At 35.3% G+C, this 24,644-nt stretch overlaps 3 protein-coding genes and 1 long non-coding RNA gene across 4 annotated transcripts; all 4 read left to right on the top strand.

Annotated features, from left to right (window-relative positions):
• Positions 1 to 4,101: 4,101 nt before the first annotated feature.
• Positions 4,102 to 5,609, top strand: LOC146740155 (uncharacterized). The gene is made up of 2 exons (XR_014930226.1): positions 4,102 to 4,942; positions 5,162 to 5,609. It is a non-coding gene; the product is annotated as an uncharacterized LOC146740155 (long non-coding RNA).
• Positions 5,610 to 8,172: 2,563 nt separating this feature from the next.
• Positions 8,173 to 18,729, top strand: LOC144359468 (arylsulfatase G-like; the record flags this gene model as incomplete). Its single annotated transcript, XM_085502853.1, has 12 exons — positions 8,173 to 8,329; positions 8,569 to 8,614; positions 8,720 to 8,844; positions 9,979 to 10,120; positions 10,241 to 10,446; positions 10,558 to 10,668; positions 10,753 to 10,952; positions 11,068 to 11,158; positions 11,410 to 11,643; positions 17,598 to 17,729; positions 17,818 to 18,042; positions 18,317 to 18,729. Coding segments are annotated over 12 exons (2,082 nt in total), but the record flags the coding sequence as incomplete, so codon positions are not given.
• Positions 18,730 to 19,408: 679 nt separating this feature from the next.
• Positions 19,409 to 19,756, top strand: LOC102808236 (uncharacterized). Its single transcript, XM_006821469.1, has one exon. It carries the CDS (start codon positions 19,409 to 19,411, stop codon positions 19,754 to 19,756), a length of 348 nt encoding a protein of 115 aa, XP_006821532.1.
• Positions 19,757 to 19,772: 16 nt separating this feature from the next.
• LOC102808356 (uncharacterized) lies at positions 19,773 to 20,165 on the top strand. The gene has a single exon (XM_006821470.1). It carries the CDS (start codon positions 19,773 to 19,775, stop codon positions 20,163 to 20,165), a length of 393 nt encoding a protein of 130 aa, XP_006821533.1.
• Positions 20,166 to 24,644: the final 4,479 nt, after the last annotated feature.

The raw sequence follows: 24,644 nt of genomic DNA, 5'->3' as shown, positions 1-24,644 counted from the left end.
TTTGCCCAGTTTGTGACAACTAGAAAATTGAGAACGAAAAACAACTTCTCAATTGTAATTTATACATGGAGGAAAGAAATAATCATGATTAAAATATTAAATACAATAAAATCAACTTTAGGACGGACGATGAACACCTAACAGATATACTAAGAAGTTAAAATGACAAAATAATCATTGAGCTAGGAAAATTCGTCCACATCTGTTTCAGGTTACGACAAGAAAAAAAACCTAAAATACCAGATGTCTAAACCAATCACAAAATAATTTGTTTTTCTTTACATTCAAATGTTTGTGATTTTATTATTGTTACACATTGCTTATTTTTGTTACTTTATTGTATATAATCTTATAGCTGAAGACTGAATTTGCTCAGTTTGTGACAACTAGAAAATTGTGAACGAAAAACAATATCTTCTCATTTGTAATCTATACAATAAGAAACAAAAAAAATCATGATTAAAATATTAAATACAATAAAATCAACTTTAGGACAGATGATGAACACCTAACAGGTATACTAAAAAGTTAAAATGACAAAACAGTGAACGAAAAACAATATCTTCTCATTTGTAATCTATACAATAAGAAACAAAAAAAAATCATGATTAAAATATTAAATACAATAAAATCAACTTTAGGACAGATGATGAACACCTAACAGGTATACTAAAAAAGTTAAAATGACAAAACAATCATTGAGCTAGGAACATTCGTCCACATCTGATTCAGGGTACGATAAGAAAAAAAAAATCCTAAAATGCCAAATGCCTAAACCAACCACCAAATATTTTTTTTTTTGCTTTACATTCACATGTTTGTGATTTTATTATTGTTACACTTTGCTGGTTTTTTGTTACTTCGTTGTATTTCCAACCAAGATCCCACGCATGAATACGGTTTCAATTTTAATTATTATTGTGCAAATTAGATGGTTGGATATTGACATCATGGTCAGTTTACCACCTCAGTTATCACATCGTGCTTTGTAAATATTTGAAAAGCTCAGTGGTCACAGATAGTGTTGCTAACGCAGCACACGCACGCACTCTTTCGAAGGGGGAACTAGCCATGTTGTGTACGGCCGCAGTGAGTTGAATTGAAAAGCCCGCTTCAAGTTGTGTACGTAGAGTAATAGATTATTATAAATTATATTAGACATAATCATAATCGCAATCAAGAAGCAGATCTTTCCTCACCGATAAAATAGCTACTTATTGCTGACCCGTGTTTACCATGTTGTTAGGACAATTTGATTCATGGCATTATTCAATACAGGAGTTATGAAACGCGATCAGACCCCATTAAAACAATATCACGCGTCGTGCGTTACTTCAATAATAACACCCAGCTGATTTGAAGATTATATAGTTGTGTCTTCAATTATTATTTCAAAGGCGAATATCTTTCACGTATACACTATAAACATTACAAACGGTAACATCGGTGTAAAGTATTTATTTCGAGAGCAAGTCAACACTGTTCATAATGAAAGAATCGACAAAAATGGCAAAATAAAAGAAATATCTAATCATTCGAACTACAACGTGCATACATACATACAGTATTTTGAGGATCGTCGATTGATATTACGCCATATTGCAAGTGATACTATTATGAATGAAAGTGTTAACGAAATGTAATGTGCACGCACGCATTTCTCGTCCACCGGTGCCCCAGTCACGTCAAACAGTCGATTTACGAGAGTTTAAACAATGCGGTCAGGATATTATAATTGTATAGTGGAATCTGTCTAATGGATAAGCGAGTGCTCTCTGTACATCTTGGGAATAATCAAAACTTAGCGCATTTTATTAAACATGAATTAGCATACAAAGTGTATGCCATTATTACTGGTCGATGTTCGCCATTGAAAATGCGTACGTGTTTACCGTCAAAGAACAAACTACGCACCATCTCTATAATATGAAACATTTACGATTTCTTGACCCGCTTCCAGTTTGCTTATTGAATCTACAATGATAATAATAAAATTTCATCTCATTCTTTCCAATATAACTGTTTATTTTAAATTAGTGGTAAAGACATAATCGAGTATAATTTATAAGCGGAGTCTGAATTTGTCAATGGTATACGTTATTATACGTACTGTGATTCAGTAGTTTGTTGGTAAAAATGACAAGTTTGGTATTAAAATATGTATAATTTCAAAATTTGGTTAATTTTGTCTTAGAAATATGGGTCAATTTCTCGAGCTAGTAACTACAATTGTCTCTTTGTAGCCAAGCCAAGGCCGTTACCTCGAACAGGAGATCGCCTATAATGTTTCTTTTTTGTCGTTGATCGTGGAAATTTGAATCTGGTGGTGTGGTTAGTTGAGTGATTTCTTTTGCCAGGCTGCTAAGGATGTCAGCGTAATTTGTGACGAATCATAGTGCTTCATTTAATTTGGTTTTGAACCATTTGAAGAGAAACTCGTTGTTTGAAGCATCGGCTATGGCTCTCAATGTTTTGAGGTTGACTCTGTTTTTCAAATGGGTCAATGTATTTAATACATTCTGTTGCACGTTCGAGCGGGGTCAGCCCCTTGTCATTTGACCATTCAAATGTAACGTTCGTTCTTGCCTCTTCTAGTATTTCGAAATCGTGGATACTCGAAATGATGTTTAAAAAAACAATGAATGATAGTTTGCTGAGTACTGCCATTTTATTAGTGAAGAGAGAATGAACTGAATACTTAGTTTTGATGTTTGACTGAGTAAAGATTGAATCCTAAAATTTCGCGATTTCGGTCGGTTTTCCAGTTATTGTAAAATAAACCTTCAAAACTAAACTATTGATTGATGCATTACATTCGAGCGGTACACTGAATTACCGATGATATAAAAACGATCAGAGTGGTGGAATGTTTCTCGTCCACATCGATCACAGATATAGATCGACGGCGTGCACAGTCTTTGATTCGGCCTGAATTGAGACAAGGCGTCATACACCCTTGGGGTGTGCCTTTTCAGACAAGTGAATTGGTGACGGACTGGAATCATCATACTGCCTGGGTCAGATTCATGTTGACTGAATCAAGTTGACCCAGTTTTTATCCCCCAAATAGTCAATTTCGAGTATAATCGTAACATTGACACGGAGAACGCGTCATTACGAGATTGAACGTGTTTTATTTCAAATCCCTCCGCTGCGGGCCATGTTTTTTTTTAATGACGTGGCAAATGACGGTAGTATTTTAGCAAAGGCTAATTGATAAAAATAATTTAAGCACAGTCACTCTACTAGGAGTCACTCTACTAGGACGGTTAGGAAGCTCTATTGGTTAAAGGTGTGAACGAGCAGCTTCTGAGAACCTATGCTGGTCTCAAAACTATGACGTATTTGTCATTGGAATGCACTATTTTTTACCATTATTTATTGCGTTCGATGTTGCTCGAGAAGACCCTCGAGAAGACCGTGAACTTTTTTAAATTGTGCTTTATTTTTACATCAAACTACAATCTCAACTGAACTGTGACTAGGAGTGATATTGTATTTTTCAGATGAGCATTCTTTTGCAATCTTGAAGATGCTTTACTCGAGAAAAACGGTGTTTTGTTGACAGTCTCTTTGTCTTGATCTCTAACAGTCTTTCGGTCCGTAAAATAAACCCCTCACTCAGTTTAGAAACAATTTTATCGCTAAAAACATTGATGTCTGCAAACCTTTACAATATTTCTTTGTCCATTCTCGTATTTTTTGTGTGTTTTTAGAGTCACTTTATGGCGAAGTTTTGCATGTTTTCGTCTATGGAGGTGGTCGCCGTGTTGTTTTATTGCATAGTTTTCATAGGAGGTAATTGGACAAAAGAGATTTTTGATTGTCGTGCTTTCATATCCCTCCATTCGCTTTATTTGACGACTGATACAAATCCCGTTCAACATGTTTTGATTCAGTCGAGACAGGGGCGACTTTTGGGGGAAATTCACTAATATAGTATTCTATTAACTATTTATAATTTCAGAATGCCATACAAGACAGCAAGATTTTCTCGCGAAAAACGTGTATATACAAAGCATGTTCATTTCCGCATTTGAGACTGCTCTTCGTTGAAAGGTCAAAGTGCCATGTATTGCAATGCTTTGTGGGGGAAAATGACGCAACTCTCGCACTGTCTCATGATTTATCGCGTGTTTTCCGTCGCCTGTTTAATGCTAATGACTTCTTAACTCGTTAACACCTCTCTTGTTTCAATGTTTATGGAGACAAGGGTGGGTACAATAGAATGACGCGGCGCTTCCTAACCGTCCTAGTAGAGTGACTGTGGTTTAAGTCAGTGAATTGACTGATAGTGCCGGGGTCAACAGAATGTCGAGTCATGTTATCAGTATCCCATACACGCAGGTCGAAATTCACGCTTTCAACTTGAAACTCGATATCCCTCAGGCTGTTTGTGAGTGTTCATGTTTTAGATAACATAAATATACCAACATCTGTTGTTTATCATCTACGTGGGAGGTCTATTTCACGTTGGGAACACTTAGGACTAGACACGCCTTACATTTAATCTTGTGATTGAGTTCAGACTGGCATTCACAAGTGTGCTTCGGAATGATACACATCGCTTATATCAAACACCGTTGATATTCGCGAGTGGAACGCGTTGGGCCACTTTCTGTCTGAAATACCCTTACCACGAAGACTATTATGACTCGTACGGTAGTCATGTCATGGAATTTATAAGATTTCTCGTACGTGGATCTACAATCATCAAATACTTTCAAGCCATGTGTTGCCAATACGTCCTGTATGATTCGTAGTGTCCATGAGATGAACTTTTCACGGAAGGTCAAACTTGGTCTACCGCCTTTGAATCTTTGGCAAGAAGCGAGGACATATTTTCTTCGTCGGGGGGAAAAACGAAAATCGCTACGTTACACCGTAAACTCATTCCGTGTGATGATTATGTATGTCAAAAGTTATTCTGTGAAACGATCAGGTAATTATACATTTTAACTCATAGTAGCGTAGTCCGCCATTTTTTGAAAAACAAACTGTACGTCGATCAACCGATTTTGCATACTTTGCATTTTAGCGGATTGATGACCGCAGTTTTACGGGATAATTCATACTATTAAATTTTCAACACATAACTTATACTTTCTTTATATAACTATCAGTTTTTAATATTATCCTCTCTCTCTTTCTTGTACGACAGATGAGCGATTCTGATTATAGTGATGGAATAAAAAAAAAAAAGTGTACAGACTGCTTGACTCATTGAAAGGAAGTAAGAAATGTAAAAATAAACAACATATGTATATATAGAATGAATTATTTTTTATTGATCAATGTTTACTATTATTGGCTTTTCTCGTTTCTGTGTTTTAATCGAATCGTTTATGTACTCGTATTTTTTGTGGCATTAAAAATAAATTTAACCACGCCGCACATTTACATGTATCTACGTATTTTTCGAGGTGTTAACAAAGAAATATTTAATCACGCTAAACATTTATACACTACGCAACTATTTTCCTTACTCACATCGTATGTTTTTTTGTGACGTTAAAAAAATACTCAACCATGTCATAAATATATACTCCATGTCAATATTTCATTCTTGTTTACTTCTTTTGTGCAATAAACTCCATTAGTTTTCAAAATGATGTGTATTTATTAACGTGTGTGTGTGTGTGTGTGTGTGTGTGTGTGTGAGCGCCCTCTACGAAACATTCTGAAAAATCTTTCGTCCACGCCTGTCCAATTAAAAAATAATTAAAAATAATTAAAAATAATTAAAAATAATTAAAAAAATTGATAGTAATTTATGCAAATGTATTCACGATGACCTCGACATGACCTCGTATTCACATCAATTTTATGTATGCAAATGTATTCACAATATCCCATTGTGACGTCATCCTCATTCAAATGATCCCCTTTAAGGCATTGCTCCTCATTTATGCTAATTTATGCACGAATTCCCATTGTGACGTCATTATTTATGCTAAAGCTGGACATGGTCCTCATTTATGCTAATTTATGCACGAAATCCTATTGTGACGTCATCATTTATGCTAATATATGCTCCCACCTCAGATACATTATGGGGACGACCATGAGGGCGCTGTTCATCATCACTTCCAACTATGAACAGCGCCCTCATGGTCGTACCTATAATGTAACTTAAACTACTACCATATTTTTTTTTGTACTCGGGAGAATGAGGTTACCCTTTGCCGCAACTACCTCCAGGTCACCCTTGGGCAAGGTGTAGCACCTGTGAGCCTTGGGTGCCAACTTCCCACATAACAAGTTCGGCATACGGTCGTAAAACTCCTGCACAAATAGATCCGCACAGGTGGACAATTTTTCATGTAAATATGTAGATATTAGTTTCAGTTGTACTTAGCATTTGGCAGGGGGGATCGTAACCTCTTGTGGTGAGAACCAGTGTGACTGGCCTGCCAACGGGGTGCTAAGGATTTCATTGGAAAAGTTATCAGTTACATCCGTTAATGTAATTTCGTTTTACATACCCGTAAATCAAAAATCACCATAGTGTCTTGTGATTTTAGCTGAACATTCCTTTTGTCAAGATGTTTTTTACAGATTGAGTGTAATTGGCGAGTATTTATGAATTTCATTATATGTACATAAATTATAGATAAGATTGTTTGGTTACCGTCAGTACTTTGAAAAAAATGTTAATAAGATCAACACCTTTCAACACCTTATTTTCGTTTTCACTTCGGCATACATTACTATCAGGGTTACGGCATGGTCGCAATGATACAGTTAGCTACTATAATATTATCTCTACGTATATCCGCCATAATGTCCCGCAGTGCATTCTGGATAAGTACACTAACAAGCTTGTATTGCACTGTTGAATGATCGAATTCCTCACTTTTGGCGCGAACCTGATCTATATTGGATGGTGGATGGTGTTCAATGATTTGCCCTGGTGAATCATCACAGTCTTCTATCTCTGTAATGTGTCTGTTTTATGTGACAATTGTGATGAAGTAGGGGTATCTTAACGCAATATTCCACTCAAAGACCGGTATTTCGATATTGAGCTATGGAAAAGCAACTCGAATTCAAAAACATATTCTTCAATAGCAATGAATGTCCTGAAGAAACAATTATTTAATCTGCATATTTTTATATGCTTAAATCAAATTGTCTAGCAATCCTTAAATTTCATTGGTCAGTCAATCCCTAAACCTCATTGGTCATTGTTAAATCTTATTGGCCACTTCTGTTTAAGTACTAACATTTCAGTAATATTAATACAAAATGCAACACAATCAAATAACTAGTCTGCAATTAAAAACACGATCACTTCACCCTAGTTAACAATTGGTAGATAGTGGTTCAATGTTCCACTGTACACAACACAGTGTTCGATTTGATTGTACTCACAACACAAACACCATTCGGTGCATACTGTGATACGAGAACTTTCTCGACTTGTGTTTACATGCTGGAGAAGTGCTTTATCCACCCCATTGCCAGAGATACAAACAACTTCAGCTCAAACATGACTATCAAATTGTTGTATTTGAGTGATTTTGGACCAATGGCATCCTTCATTTTTCTTGGGTCGAAATGTTTCATATTTGTTGAGGTTTAACTCAATTTACCCGACCTGTGAATAAGGGCTCCCCAAGAATATGCAGATGTTTTCATTGCGATTACAATGTACACTAAAACACACATGTCGCTTGCAAACCAAACTCAAAGTGCCCCAAAAGATTAATGAAAGATTAGACCACTCAACGTTGTCGCCAGGGAGCCGTCCCTTCAAATAGTAATTACCATTATATCAGATAATAATTTCTCATATAACTGAGAGGCAAAAAACAACAGCTTTGTAATATTAAGTTGTAGTCACACAGCCGGTCTGTGTCAGACGGGGTCAGATATTGACCATGTTTATCTGTTTGACGTTTCTAACCTGTATGTTAATCTTTGATCTGATAAGATTACAAACAAACCCACACTATGACGTGTGTGTACAAAGACGTGTTACACATTGGATTTAATATTTGATTAGAAGTCACACAAACTCGTATATTAGGTGGGTTACTATGCATGTACATTGTTTTCCTTGAAATCCACATAGGAAAAAATGGATTTCATGCACGTGTATTTTCACATAAAATAATTCCCCGTGATTGAACTCTTGAACTATAGATTTACTGACTGACTGACTGACTGTGTACGCCATCTAGAGCGTCGTTATTAACTGGACGACTTGGTCTCCGCACGGGAGTAGTTCGGAATTTTGATTATGATGCAGTAGCAGGTCTACCTCTCAATGAAACCACATTTGCCGAAAGGTTTCACGAGGCTGGATACAGAACCGGTGTTATAGGTACACAGGATATTTTGCTATTATTATGAATACTTGAACTATATGAGCACTCTCAGAGGAATCGTTTCGATACATGCGTAACACCATCTTTTCATGGGGAAGGAACGTCTCGGACTGAGCTTTCTCACAAAAACACAAAATAATAACATACTCGAGATAACATTCTACACTCAAACACATCAGGTTCAGAATTTGCTTTTATAAGTTATAAATCTGTCATGTTATACCTTCATATGCAGGGAAATGGCATCTAGGCACAAATGGTCACTATCATCCAAATTACAGAGATAAACATTCAGACATACATATTTTATACAACTTTTTTATGATAAAAGTGCATTCGCTTGAAGTAAATTATCTATCTGTTGTGTGTCTTCGCATCGTCTTTTCAGGATTTGATTATTTCTTTGGTCTTCCCATGAGCAATGACATGGGATGTGTTTATAAGCCGGGAGCTGACAAACTACAACGGAAGCCATGTCCAAACAATGAAACTAAACTGTATCAGGATGAAGGTAGGTTTGTATTAAAGTGACGAAATAAGTAAAAATTAACCAAACAGGTGAATTGTTTTAAATCAAATCAGGGGGCGTAAAACGTAATAGTGACATGTGACCATAACTAATTAGTTATAATAGACTACACCATATATGTGATGATATATAGCATATAAACGCAAGAAGCATCAAACAAATCAACTAAAAGAAGAAATATATAGTATTTCCAGTTTGGCACCATACATTCAGTTAGTGTATAACAGTGACCATTAAAGAGATAATAGATTAACTAGATAATACGAGAAAAATTATTTATAGTGTGAATCATATTTTGAAAAACAAATTACTAACAATACAAATACAGTACAACAATAGTCAGAACATGACTAGTACATTGCTGTAATTTCCGCATCACATCTACAGCAAAATAAAAAAAAATAGTTCAATGAAATATATACACAATACTTCAACGCTGTTCACAAAGTATACATGTGTCACTTCATAATTGATTTCATACATTGATCGTTGAAGTAACATGACAGGAACACATAATTTGATATGACAGCTGATAATGAGATATTATGAAAAGTTTGTTGAACTAATAATACGCCCCTACCTACCGAATATGTCGAATTGTAGATGACTAAAAATATTGATTTAAAATTAATGATAACCATGGTAAAGTAACCATTGTGTACCAAACACAACGTTGCATTATCACTATCTTTTAATTCCTTGTCACAACAAACGACTTTTCTTGTATACATACGCCTTACCGCATATTTCAGGAACTGTAATAGTTGTTAAATGAATTATAGCGAACGTGTTGTCGGGAACTATGCAGGATGCTTCCGGTGTTAGTACAAACTTATGGAACTATTAGAAACCACTAATAAAACATTGCATATTTCACATACTTTCGGCCCAAAGTATATGCGAATTGCATTACATATCACAATGAGCAAACAGCTTGGTTAATTTCCAACAGACATTCCCTATTTCCGTATTTGAAATAAACTAACACCGAGGTACCTTACGCGGCTTAAAACAATCAATATATTGAAGCTGAAAAACAGATGGATTATGAGAATAACATAATCTGAAACATGCACAACTTAATCCACTGTTTCTACTGATATATTTAATTCTCAGATACTCAGAGAGTATCTTGCAATATTAATGAAGACTATGCTTTGCCACTATATGAGAATATAAACATACTTGAACAACCAACTAACCTGTTCACACTGGCACGCAGATTGACTAAAAAGACAACGAAATTTATATTAAATAAGTATTCATAAATTTTATTATTTTATTTTATTTTTTCATTGCGATCGTAATTAAGAAATTGGTCAAAACTAGAATCAAGGTCATAACCGGTCGCACCAGTGTTAGGTTTTTTTTCATGCAGAACAGACGATGATCAACCGTTTCTTCTATATATGGCGTTTACTCACATGCATGTTCCAATTACACATGCCCCAAAGTTTAACAACGTGTCTGGTGGCAGTGGTCTTTATGCAGACAGCTTGAGGGAAATGGATTACATGGTTGGTGAGATTATTGCCGCTATTCAGAAGAGTAACAAAGAAACCAACACCTTATTTTGGTTTACAGGTACATGGCATAATTTAGAAAGCATATAATACATGTATACTTTGTGTTTACGGATGGTGGTTTTTTTAATGTTAATGATGCTATGATCATGATGTGTTTTGATTTACCTAGGAGATAATGGCCCATGGGACGTCAAATGCAAAGTAGGTGGTGATCGGGGACCGTTTTTAGAATCGTGGCAGCACACACAAGGTACTAATTCAATATCATATTATTTAATATGTGTGTTAAAATCAGCTGTATTGGTGTTCTATGTGTTTAACACATCACACATTTCACAGTACCTTAATACTTTGTTATTTTCAGGTGGTGGTCACCGTGAACCTTCATTAGCATATTGGCCTGAACATATCTCTCCTGGTCAGGTGACTAATTCTATTCTATCAGTGATGGATATTTATCCAACTATGGCCGCCATTGCTGGCGTTGTCATGCCAACGAATAGGGAATATGATGGTGTGGATATCAGTGATATACTGTTCAATAGTAAAGAGATGCATGAAAGAGTGAGTTCCGCCAAAAGTGTTATTTTAGAATCTGATTACAGTAAAACATACATGTCTTATATAAGTTATTATATGTAATTTTGATATATATAATTGGAATATTGTTTTGTTTCAGACCCTGTTTCATCCCAATGGTTTGATTGGAGATGTACACGGTCGACTAGATGGAGTACGTATGGGAAAATATAAGGCTGTTTATCTGACAGGTAAAATACCCCTACTTCATCAAAACTGACCATTATACAATGTCTATAGCACATTATTAAGCGTGAAAATACTCCTAAATATTTTCTCATTTATCGAATGCCACGCTATGTGTTGACGTCACTCCGACTTTTGACCCGGTTTGCGTTCGATTTCACGCATAACGCGGGACCTCGTAGTGAACGAAAAATGACCTTTTGACACACGTTAATACGTTAACGTTTGGTTTTAATGACACATTCACAAATTACAGGAGGGATAGAAGGATGTGATGAACCACCAGGGCAAATCATTGAACACGACCCACCATTGATATTTAACTTGGATCAAGATCTAGCCGAGAGTAAGGATCTCGATCATTCAACAGAAGAATACAAGCTTGTTAGTGTCCTTATCCAGAATGCACTGCGGGAAATTATGGCGGATATACGTGAAGATAATACTACAGTAGCTAACTACGACACGGATGTATCATCGCGACCATGCTGTAACCCTGATAGCAATGTATGTCGATGTGAAAACCAGAGAATGTAATCACAATAGTAATATAATATAATATATCTTATTAACATTTTTCAAATTACTTACGGTAACCGAACAATCTTACCTATAATTCATGTACATATAATTCATAAATATTCATGAAAAAATCGTGTCGCCAATAACACTCCTTCTGTAACAATCGTTCTGAACAAAAATCACGAAGAAGAACATATGGTAATATTAGTGATAATAAGAAACAGTGTGTATGTGTCTAATTACATCATAAATGTCGGAAAACAAAGCACACACATCCTCTTATCCACAGAACTCAGACTGACATATACTGTTTTAAGATGATATTCTTACTAGAGTTGATGAGTCAAATTATGTATAGACATCTTTTTATAGATATAATATTTGCACATCAAATATATTGCTATTATATTGCAAAACTAATTGTTGTTGTTGTTGTCGTATTTTTGTTATACTAAAATGGAGTGTTTTTAATTTATTCTCCACAAAGCATGGATAGCGAGTCTTAAACAAAGCACTTGCTTTGCGGCATTATGAAACACTATGATGTAAATTAATTATGTAATTTGTTTGGGTTATATTATCTTAAGATATGTATAATTATCTGTGAAGGCATGAGTTAAATAGGCCCCTGCTAAATTTTCTGGACATTCATCAAATATGTGCAATCCATTCATTTGTGCCTGTTCAATATGACATTAATGATGGCAAGTGAATTAGAACATGCATATATATGGGATTTCAAGCAAGGTATATTAGTGTTCTAACCCATTGCAATCAAAATATTCATATTTCAGAAACACGCACACAACTATTTGTTGAGCATTATTATACTCATATTAAAGGCTAATCACAGTTGCCAGATGTATTGTAAAACATCAAAATGTACAAATGGCATTGATGTTATCATTATTCTTTAATTATAATCCCGCTTAATGAGCTTTACTGACACAATTATTAAATTTATTGCCCACTATATGCATTGGCCTACAATACAAATCCGCTATAAATTTAAAATGTATACAGGCCATGGAAAAACTAACATAATTGATTTTGAAGTTTCAATAAGATATTGCATAATTGTCGTTAGTTGGTAAAAGTGTAGTTTATTTTTGAGGACACATTCACGTAAATTTTCCTCCACTGCCTTACATCCAAATACCGGAAGATCACATTACCATTTGCCTGTTCTTTCTCAATTTTGAAGCAATGAAAAACAATTCTACGCCTAGCTATTGCTATAAACTATACAGCGGAGGAATTACGTATTTTCCAGAAAAAGTTTTGTTTAAGTCGGTAAAGTTTAAGTTTAGCATAAACTCTTTCAAAAACCGTGTCAAACTATGTCCTTGTCTAAAGTATAGTATTAATGTTACTTTTTGTGAACATTTTTCGATATAAGTGTTTTTCAAAAACCGAATTATATTTTTTTATACAATTTTCACATTAACTGGATGTGCTGCATATATCATTTGACATATTGGTAATTTATATTAATTATGAATTTACGAAATGTTGTTTTGCTGACTTTTCACACCAACGATGAGCAAAACATCGAGTTTGTTATCAGGCAACCATGACTCCTTACCACGTGTGGAAAAAGGAAAAATGTGCGTAGGTTTGTAAAATATAGGGGATGAAATCAAGGAGAGACGTGTAACTTATTCATATTCAATATCTTCAGAAATACTAGATTTAAGTGGCTGATCAACTGTATTATTGGAGTTGTCCTACTGTTTCAACTGTCACTGAATTCGATCCACTGTCATGAACACTAGCGCTGTGAACTTCGTCTCGCTTGGCTGGTGTCATTTACACGTACAGGTACCAGATTCGACCCAAACGAATACACATAAGTTCATTACAGATAGTCCAGCTTTATTCATAAAAGCAGTCAGCCGAGGTAACCCATCGCTGCACCGTTCTCTCGTTCTTTATCTTCTTTTACAAAAGTTTACATACTCTATATTAAAAGTGAAATCTCTAAGGCGTGGCAGAATAAACAAGCGACCAGCCAATCGCTGCAGTCGATGACACGATCACGTGATTACCAGGGACGTGTTTCACGGTTAAAGCCTTGGGAAGTTGCCACTACTAAATTCAACAAGTAACCTGTAGAATGCTGTGTGGGTAATATTTTTATATTGTTTTTTGTTGCATTTGAAGCAAATAGTTACCAAACAATTAGAAATCTATAGGATTGGATATACCTCTCACCTGGCTTCACATGTATAGTTCAAGCCTGCCTAACCGGAGCTTATTTTACCAAGATTTACCAGACGGTCCGTGGTTACAGCTTCATGTTCCGAGTAATTGCAAGACATTTACATTACAATAGAAAATAAAAGACTGGCACTCCCATACAATTAATAGCAAGTACAATTCCTGGGATTGAAACACAGACTTTTAAGTCACTGGTGTAGGCAATGAATACATTAAACTCGGCATAAAGACGAGGTAGTTTATTTAATCAGTGCTGAACTAGAGGCTGAAATTATAATTTGTTTATTTCAATTTCTCCTGAAGTCAAATAGAATACCCCGGTGAAAGGATGTTTTGAGGGTGTAGTGTATATGGAGGGGTAGGGGTGGGTGTCATATAATTTGTTCATTTTCAACTCTCATGAAGTCTCATAGAATTTCACTTAATATATTTTCGCTGAAAAGTTTTCAAGCATTACGTGTGGATCTAGTTTTCACAGTACTGTGCCAAGTCTCAATAGAGCAAGAGGAAAATGACATTTTCATTGAAATTTATTTTAGCGGAAAAATGTTTTCAGTATTCCACGTTATTACATATGTACTGCAGTTTATTTTGATTCGTCCCTGAAACCAAAATCGCTATTTTCAAACCCCATATGCAAATGAGGTCTGAGAGCTAACAAAGTAGTCTGTTCAGGAGTAGCGTTTTACGAAACATAGCAGAAATAAACAATATTTAGAAGTACGATATTTTATTCTTGGGGTACATGAATATACTTGCCGAGTACTATAGGAATTTTTGATATCTTTATTTCATTAATGAGAAATTTGACCCCAAACTTGGGGTAACTGTTCACCAGGAATGGCATTTTAACTCTTCTGTGATTTGGTTCAAACCTGGCAGGCAAGTCACACGGTCGTAGCTTATTCTACTCAGCTTGAGTATGGGCAAACACATTTACTGTTTTTTATGTCTATTTTCTTTACCGAGAAAATTGACCCCACAGTTTTTACCAGCAACGGCTTTTAACTCCTCTGTGATTTTTTTGGCTTGGCTGATATTGTTCATACTTGACAGGCAGGTCGTACCGTCACTAATTTGAAAAACAATCCTGGCCCACCGCTACCATGGCAACAGTCAAAACAGTTTTTTTTTTAATTCTTTCGCTCCAAATGTATTACCTCATACCAGTCTTGTAAAAGCAGTGTTCAAATGGTCATGCTTTTTATTTAGGCTACGTTGCACACTGGTAAGAGATCACCGGCGCCGACAACATTGTTACACTGTATCACAGTCCCTCTATAGGGACTGTGACTGTATCAACGTAATCCCAACGCAACTTTGAACTTTGAATGGAATGTAAATACTGCCTCCAATCTAGAAAAATAATATCGCCAAACGGTTGGAAATAATAAATTTAAAAGCAGAATACGTCCTAACAATACAATAAAGTTACTTCTAAAGACTGAATGGTTCGTTTACGGTGCCCGGTTTTAGTTATACAAACCGACGTTAGCTTCACGTTCATGTCCTATCGTTGCAACAGCCGAAAAAATATTGCTTGTTCTTGAGCGGAGTGGGTCGCCAACCAGCCTACCGGCTTGTTTCCATTGGCAACCGAACTATTTTTATTTTGTAAAAAAATTTTCGTCTGCAAATTTGCGCTGTTACATTCTCCTTCAAACCCGGGATTCAACCAATAGGGGCGTTTCAGTAAAAAAACACATCGCAAATCATGCAAATTCAACATTTTCAAACCAGTATACATATTATTATTATTATTATTATTATTATTATTATTATTATTATTATTATTATTATTATTATTATTATTATTATTATTCAAGCGACAATGCAGATTTCCCAGTGGGAGTGAAACTCGACTCTGCCATTGAAAAATAGGGGTGTTTTCAGCAAAAAACGAATAACCCTAGAGTGCACACAATACACTGAATGTCATAACAAATCTTGCATTAGTTACAGCAGCATAATACCACAGAAATATCAGACGAAACATGAAAACACTATATATTGTATTTCGGCCTGAACCTTCTCTATTGCAATACCAGGAATTACCGCGCTATGTGCAATCATTTCCCACCTTGGTATCACCTACCCCTGAAAACAAACTCTTAAGACCACACTGAAGCGTTTGGTAATGAGTAAACAATCTATTTATAACATTTCTGTTATATATGTTTATAATCTCCACCCTAAACATGTAAATTGTTGATTCTAAATAATAGTCGTCGCGTGCACCGAATGTACAAACGTAAAGTCGCTATCATAGCACAATCCCACTCTGACAAATTTGAACTGTCCCTTAGTTCAAGTGGGTTAAGCTAAAATTATAAATAATATAATTTTTTAAATGACCTAATCTACAAAGAATACAAATAGTTAAATATACAATGTTTTACTGAGAGTAGTGTTTTATAAATCACCTATCTACTACGTTGTCGCTACCCTTAATTTATAATATAAGTAAAGGCAAAATTACAAAGCGATCACATGAAAGTAAACGTATACTTACATAGCACGACTTCGCTTGTTGACGGGGTGCTTTAGGTTACACATGGAAGTCAGAGGTTGCTAGTACTTGGCCTCTCACGCATGTCTTCACGACACGGAGACAAGGTTGTGTAGACCTAAGCTTGTCCCACCAACAAGCGGTACTCCGCCTCATTATTCTCCAAGGCAGATATCAAATCAGGACTTATTCTAGGCAATTTAAGCCATTGTGGAAACGTTAGAACTTTAATTGGGCCATCTCCTTCGTACAGGAATTCAGGCCAGGCAAATTTTATTTCGTGTTTGAATTTTGTTTTTCGTATTTTGCAATGCCAGGAAAAATTCCCCTAGCGACTAATGAACGACTGAAGGACGTACACTACATGTATATGTTGATGCCCATACAATCACATGACCTCGGTGCTATTTTATGACATGTGGTCCACGGTCCACAGTGTGCGACTTTAAATCAACAGTGGTGTCATTTATCTACAGCCTTCTCACGATGTTGTCCACTCAGGAGTAACGTACATAATCGTTCTCAATAATCATAACGTAAGTAATTTCTCTGTTTGCCAAATAACAGATGCTAAACATATAGTTACGAGATGAAAAGTTCTATCGACTGCGGATATTCCTGAGATGTGTGCACCAAAAAATGTTTGTGAATTGTGCCTTCGATCAGAATATTTATATATTGACCATGTTCAATAATCTTTTCAAAGCCTTTTCTGCTCCCGCTCTTGGTTATTATAGTATCTTTAGTGAATAATTAAATAACATAGTTTGAAATATAAACAAGCTACCTTTTGCATAAACTTGTTATAAGTGAAGATTGAACTCAGAATTACAAAATTATAATCATTGTATAATTATTAACTATATAATCATTTAAACGTACATTAAAACACATCGTGCTACTACGTTTATATTTTTCAACTAAATTGAAAATAATTCATGTTGATATTGTTAACTTGAGATTACTAAACAGAAATGTTGGCTTGACCTATATTTAGTGGTCGACCAAGCTGTAATGGAGCAAACTCCTACATTTATCCAGTTTTGAAATAAACAAGTACTAAACCCCTATTCTTCAGGTCTTACAACTAAAAGTCCAATCCATATTAGAACACATTAACTATACTAAACAAAATTTATAGCAGGGCATATTCTCATGAAATGAACTTATTCAGATTCATTTTATTCATTCAGCAAATCGCAGATACGAAGAAACACCTGTTATTGAACAAGTCATAAATCGACGTGACACAGCTACTAATACTGATAACATGTGGGAGACACGAGACACCAAGTCTGAGAATCCCAAATATTACGAAAAGGGGTGTAACTTCCGGGGAATTTAATTACACTAATAAACAAGATCATGGTCGTAGTCTTGTTTATGACACCTTATCACTGCCTCGTTGCATAGATATTTCCGAGCTACTGAATCTCTTCTGCCCTACTCCCACATTTGGTGCCGAGACCAGGATTGAAGAAACAATCATGCCTGTAACAAGAGGAGCATTAGTACAAGATCCAACGAGGGCTGCTCAACGAAGTCAAATTACAAAACTTATCAAAAAAGCCGAACACATAATTGCGGCGAAAAACCCGAACCAAACCCAGTTGGATGTTTTGGAAGCTACGATAACCGGTATCGAAGAGACACGATTCTGAAAACACACCTAACCAAGACACGTATAATCAACTTTACGAAGAAGCCGATGACTACAACATTAGCGTTGTGGAGCGCCTAACAAGTTTCAAATGTTATGTACGAAGAACACAACAACCATCGGCACCCGTGAATGTTTCAGCTACGGTCCACAAACACAGCTACCTGCAAGGGTTACAACTCGCTCCGCAAGTACAATCGGACTTAATCGAAATTGACCTACTAATCGGGACAGACTATTATTGGTCTATAGTTGAAGACCGCGTCACTAGAGGTCGTGGACCTACCGCCGTTGCATCCAAGTTAGGATACCTACTGTCCGGACCGTCTAAATTGAACAACGTTTCTGTATTAAACGCGATCGTCATGAAAATGTTGACTAGCACTGAGTCAGAAGAACGTTTAGTCACAAAGTACTGGGACTTAGAATCTATTGGCATTTCAACCACTAACAACCAGGAAAACGAGGTGAAACGATCATTTGAACAATTTAGAGATACCAAAATCAAACGTGACGGCAACAGATATATTACGGGACCACCATGGAAAGAAAAACATCCACCCCTTCCAACAAATTACATGTCAGCGAAAGTTAGGACCCGGGTAATGGCTCAACGGTTATCACCAGAAAGGCGCACTGTGTACGACTCCATTATCAAAGAGTAGTTACATCGAGATTTTATCGAGAAAATACCGGACGATAACCCTATGATTGGACACTATATTCCACACCATCCCGTGGAAAATTCTTCGTCCACTACACCAATAAGAATAGCTTATAACTGCAGTGCCAAGCAACATGATAACCCGAGTTTAAACGACTGCCTTGAAACAGGACCACCGATTAACAATGATCTCATAGAAATGTTGCTCCGCTTTCGTACCCGCACGGTAGGCTTTACAAGTGACGTGGAGAAAGCATAAACGTTAAATAAGCCGAAAAAGATCGAGAATACGTCAAATTATTTTGGTTAAAGGACGCATCAGACCCTCAAAGTGAACTGGAAGTGTATCGTTTTAAGGTAGTTTTTTTGGTTCAACTAGCTCACCATTTATGCTTAATGCAGTTGTCAAATCTCATCTTGACTCACACACTTGCGGTGTTTCCGACGATTTGAAACACAATATCTATGTTGACAATGTGTTAAGTGGAGTATCAACAACTACCGATGCAATACACTATTACGAACAATCCATGAAAATAATGCGCGATGCTGGACTGAATCTTCGATCTTGGGCTACAAATGACCCTATGTTACGTTAGCGACTAGTAAATGATAAAACTATTGGAAACGAGGACATTGTAAACATACTTGGATCGCAGTGGAATACTCAACAAGATACCATGCATTATCCAAAAGAGAAAATCAAACAAATGGAATCTAATGTTCTGTATACGAAACGCGAAATTGTACGCCAAACGTCACGTTTGTTCGATCCATTGGGATATCTTGCACCGGTACATGTGAAAGCTATACAGAAACTATGGAAATCAGGTTTGTCATGGGATACACAGATTTCGACCCAACTATCGAAGGAATGGGAATCTATTCGTATCAATCTTGATCATGTGAAAGAGACAAGTATCAAACGGACTTATTTTACTGAAAGTAATAATAACGACTGTGAACTTCATGTATTCGCCGTATTCCGCTTACGGTGCCGTGGCGTATTTGAAGCAATGTGCCAGTAATGAAACCTCAATAGTAATGGCAAAAACTCGTGTGAAGCCAATTAAGCCTACAATGACATTACCGGGTCTAGAAATCATGGCAGCAACTATTGCTACCCGTTTGGCAAAATTTGCGTTGAATGCATTGACCAAAGTAAATATTGTCAAATGTGTGCTATGGTCAGATAGCCAAATAGCATTATATTGGATTAAAAGTGACAAGAAGTTGCCTGTGTTTGTTACAAACAGAGCACGTGAAATACGCGACGGACCGTTCAATGAAATTAAATACTATCCCACCGCTGACAATCCCGATGACCTACTAACGCGAGGAATTACGGCGACGGGTCTCAGCTGCTCTACGCTTTGGTGGGAAGGCCCAAACTGGTTAAAAAGGGTAAATGGCCACAATGTGAAAACGCCGTACTGAAAATAAACATCGCCGACAAATTCGAACCTGTAAAGAATGTAACCACAGAATGTTACCGAAATGACTTTACATCGGACAATAATCGTACAGTTAATGATGAACACTGTGTGAAACAATCGTGTGATGTAGCTAACATCATCAATATTGAAAAGTTCCTATGGCAAGCCACAGGGGTCTTAAGTCTACAGGTGATATGCTATGTAATAGCTTTATTATTAGTTTATATTCAAACACTATTTTATTATGTACATTTGCTATTGTATTATGGTCAAACACTATTATATTATGTACATTCGCTATTGTATTATGGTCAAACACTATTATATTATGTACATTCGCTATTGTATTATGGTCAAACACTATTATATTATGTACATTCGCTATTGTATTATGGTCAAACACTATTATATTATGTACATTCGCTATTGTATTATGGTCAAACACTATTATATTATGTACATTCGCTATTGTATTATGGTCAAACACTATTATATTATGTACATTCGCTATTGTATTATGGTCAAACACTATTATATTATGTACATTCGCTATTGTATTATGGTCAAACACTATTATATTATGTACATTCGCTATTGTATTATGGTCAAACACTATTATATTATGTACATTCGCTATTGTATTATGGTCAAACACTATTATATTTTGTACATTCGTTATGTTATTATGATTAAACACTATTATATTATGTACATTCGCTATTGTATTATGGTCAAACACTATTATATTATGTACATTCGCTATTGTATTATGGTCAAACACTATTATATTATGCACATTCGCTATTGTATTATGGTCAAACACTATTATATTATGTACATTCGCTATTGTATTATGGTCAAACACTATTATATTATGTACATTCGCTATTGTATTATGGTCAAACACTATTATATTATGTACATTCGTTATGTTATTATGATTAAACACTATTATATTATGTACATTCGTTATGTTATTATGATTAAACACTATTATATTATGTACATTCGTTATGTTATTATGATTAAACACTATTATATTATGTACATTCGTTATGTTATTATAATTAAACACTGTTATATTATGTACATTTGCTATGTTATTATTATTAAACACTGTTATAATATGTCTGTACTATACTGAATAAATGTTAACGTTTTCTATAAAATTCCAGTTCCCAGAATGCACCACATATTGTAATGAGCATGTTCCATGACCCCCAGAGGTCCAGCTTTTTATAAACCACTGGACTATCATCCATAGGTTATTTGAGTGCAAGTGTTCTGTCAATATGGAGGTGCATTCTGAGATGGCAAAAGGTACTAGTAAGTCTCAATCTTGCAAATGTAATTGCAAAATTTGAAGAGGAAAAAATAACACCTGATATTGTTTGCAAACTATCAAACACGGATTTCCAGTCGCTCGGTCTACATAACACACGGGATGTGATGGCTTTGAGAACAAAATGTACAACATATGGATCATTAGTACCAAGTAAAGAGTATCAAGGATGTGGCCCACCTGAATTTTATATACCAAAAGAAATCTTACAAAAACATTTAGAAGAAGAGTTCAGTATATGTGAAATCGCATCCATGATGGCTGTTTCTCGAAGTACCATCATTAGGAGGATGCGAATGTATGGCCTGAGCGCAATGGAATTCACAAGTATTTCAGATAATGATCTTGATATGTACGTCAAATATCCCTTGAATATCCTTTCTGTGGGGAAAATATGATAAAGCATCTCCTTAGAGAAAAAAGTGACATAAAAGTGCAGCGTATGAGACTTCGTGATAGCATTCACAGGGTAGATGAAACTGGGGTGCAGGCAAGAAAAACTGTCGGCTTCAGCGCAGGGTGTACAATGTGAAAGGACCAAACCAGTTATGGCATGTGGATACTAACCACAAACTTATAAGATGGGGTTTTGTTGTACTTGGCTGTATAGATGGGTTCAGTCGCTTGCCAGTAATGTTGGCATGTAGAGACAACAATAAAGCACCTACTCTTTTAGAGTGTTTCAAGAATTCTGTGAAAGTGTACGGCCTGCCAAGTAGAGTAAGATCGGATAAAGGATTTGAAAATGTTGAAATAGCTGATTTCATGATACAATCTCGTGGTACACACCGTGGAAGCATGATAACTGGGAAATCTGTACACAATCAACGTATCGAGAGACTGTGGAAGGATGTATTTGAAGGTGTTCTTGGTCTTTATCACCAGATGTTCAATTTCATGGAAGATAGGGGTACTTTAGATACCATGAATTCGATTCACCTAGTGGCACTTCATTACATTTATCTTTCAAGAATCAACGAAAAGTTGGGAATCTGGCAAAGGGCTTGGTCAAACCACAGAATGCGGACAACGCGGTCATCTCCCTTACGATTGTGGATATCAGGTCAACTTCAAAACCCAATCGGCGTTGAACTTTCAGCTGATGAAATTGAAAGTTTTGGTGTAGAAGGAGAAGTTCACGAAAATTCCAACTCTGATACAAGACCGATTCTACAACCACTTTCATTTGAATTCAGTGAGCAGTGTAGAGAAGAATTACTACACAGGGTACCAGTCAACCAGCCAACACGCAATCATGGCATTGAATTATACCAGACAATATATCAGTAGTTGAATAGCATTAACATGACATGTGAATAATAATTCATTCTAAAATTAGTAAAACGCAACCACAAAATACAAAAATGGTACTGTGTCTTGAACTATTCAATTGCTATAATAAGTCGCTGTAAACTTGACAAATTCACTAAATGGTTTAAAGTCTGTTTTTTCAATATAATATAAGATTTTGTGATTAATGTTTCAATGAGAAGCAAGTTGCCTGAATTCATAAACTATGTGTATGGTTAAAAATTCAGTGAAATGATATTAAATGTGATTGTTGTTTTCCACAAATTTAACAATAAATCTGAACTAGATTCATTAAACAAGTCTTCATGTAATGTGTTTACTTGCAAAATAAAATATGAATTAACAAACAAACACAAGCTAACATATAGGTAGATGCATAGACACAGTGGGGGAATGGACACACACATATTGAATGAATGAGTAGGTGAATATGAATAGAGAATGTGTGATATATGGATATATATAATAGATGTATGATGCATGGATAGAGAATGTGTGATATATGGATAGATATAATAGATGCATAATGCATGGATAGAGAATGTGTGATATATGGATAGATATAATAGATGCATAATGCTTGGATAGAGAATGTGTGATATATGGATAGATATAATAGATGTATAATGCATGGATAGAGAATGTGTGATATATGGATAGATATAATAGATGTATGATGCATAGATAGAGAATGTGTGATATATGGATAGATATAATAGATGCATAATGCATGGATAGAGAATGTGTGATATATGGATAGATATAATAGATGCATAATGCATGGATAGAGAATGTGTGATATATGGATAGATATAATAGATGCATAATGCTTGGATAGAGAATGTGTGATATATGGATAGATATAATAGATGTATAATGCATGGATAGAGAATGTGTGATATATGGATAGATATAATAGATGTATGATGCATAGATAGAGAATGTGTGATATATGGATAGATATAATAGATGCATAATGCATGGATAGAGAATGTGTGATATATGGATAGATATAATAGATGCATAATGCATGGATAGAGAATGTGTGATATATGGATAGATATAATAGATGCATAATGCATGGATAGAGAATGTGTGATATATGGATAGATATAATAGATGCATAATGCTTGGATAGAGAATGTGTGATATATGGATAGATATAATAGATGTATGATGCATAGATAGAGAATGTGTGATATATGGATAGATATAATAGATGTATGATGCATGGATAGAGAATGTGTGATATATGGATAGATATAATAGATGTATGATGCATGTATAGAGAATGTGTGACATATGGATAGATATAATAGATGTATGATGCATAGATAGAGAATGTGTGATATATGGATAGATATAATAGATGTATGATGCATGGATAGAGAATGTGTGATATATGGATAGATATAATAGATGTATGATGCATGGATAGAGAATGTGTGATATATGGATAGATATAATAGATGTATGATGCATAGATAGAGAATGTGTGATATATGGATAGATATAATAGATGCATAATGCATGGATAGAGAATGTGTGATATATGGATAGATATAATAGATGTACGATGCATGGATAGAGAATGTGTGATATATGGATAGATATAATAGATGCATAATACATGGATAGAGAATGTGTGATATATGGATAAATATAATAGATGTATGATGCATGGATAGAGAATGTGTGATATATGGATAGATATAATAGATGCATAATGCATGGATAGAGAATGTGTGATATATGGATAAATATAATAGATGCATAATGCATGGATAGAGAATGTGTGATATATGGATAGATATAATAGATGCATAA

Source organism: Saccoglossus kowalevskii, chromosome 8 (assembly GCF_978046115.1).
Source record: "Saccoglossus kowalevskii chromosome 8, keSacKowa6.1, whole genome shotgun sequence".
Lineage (NCBI taxonomy): Eukaryota > Metazoa > Hemichordata > Enteropneusta > Harrimaniidae > Saccoglossus > Saccoglossus kowalevskii.
Note: the sequence above shows the minus strand (reverse complement) of the source record. Positions and strands in the feature narration are given on the sequence as shown.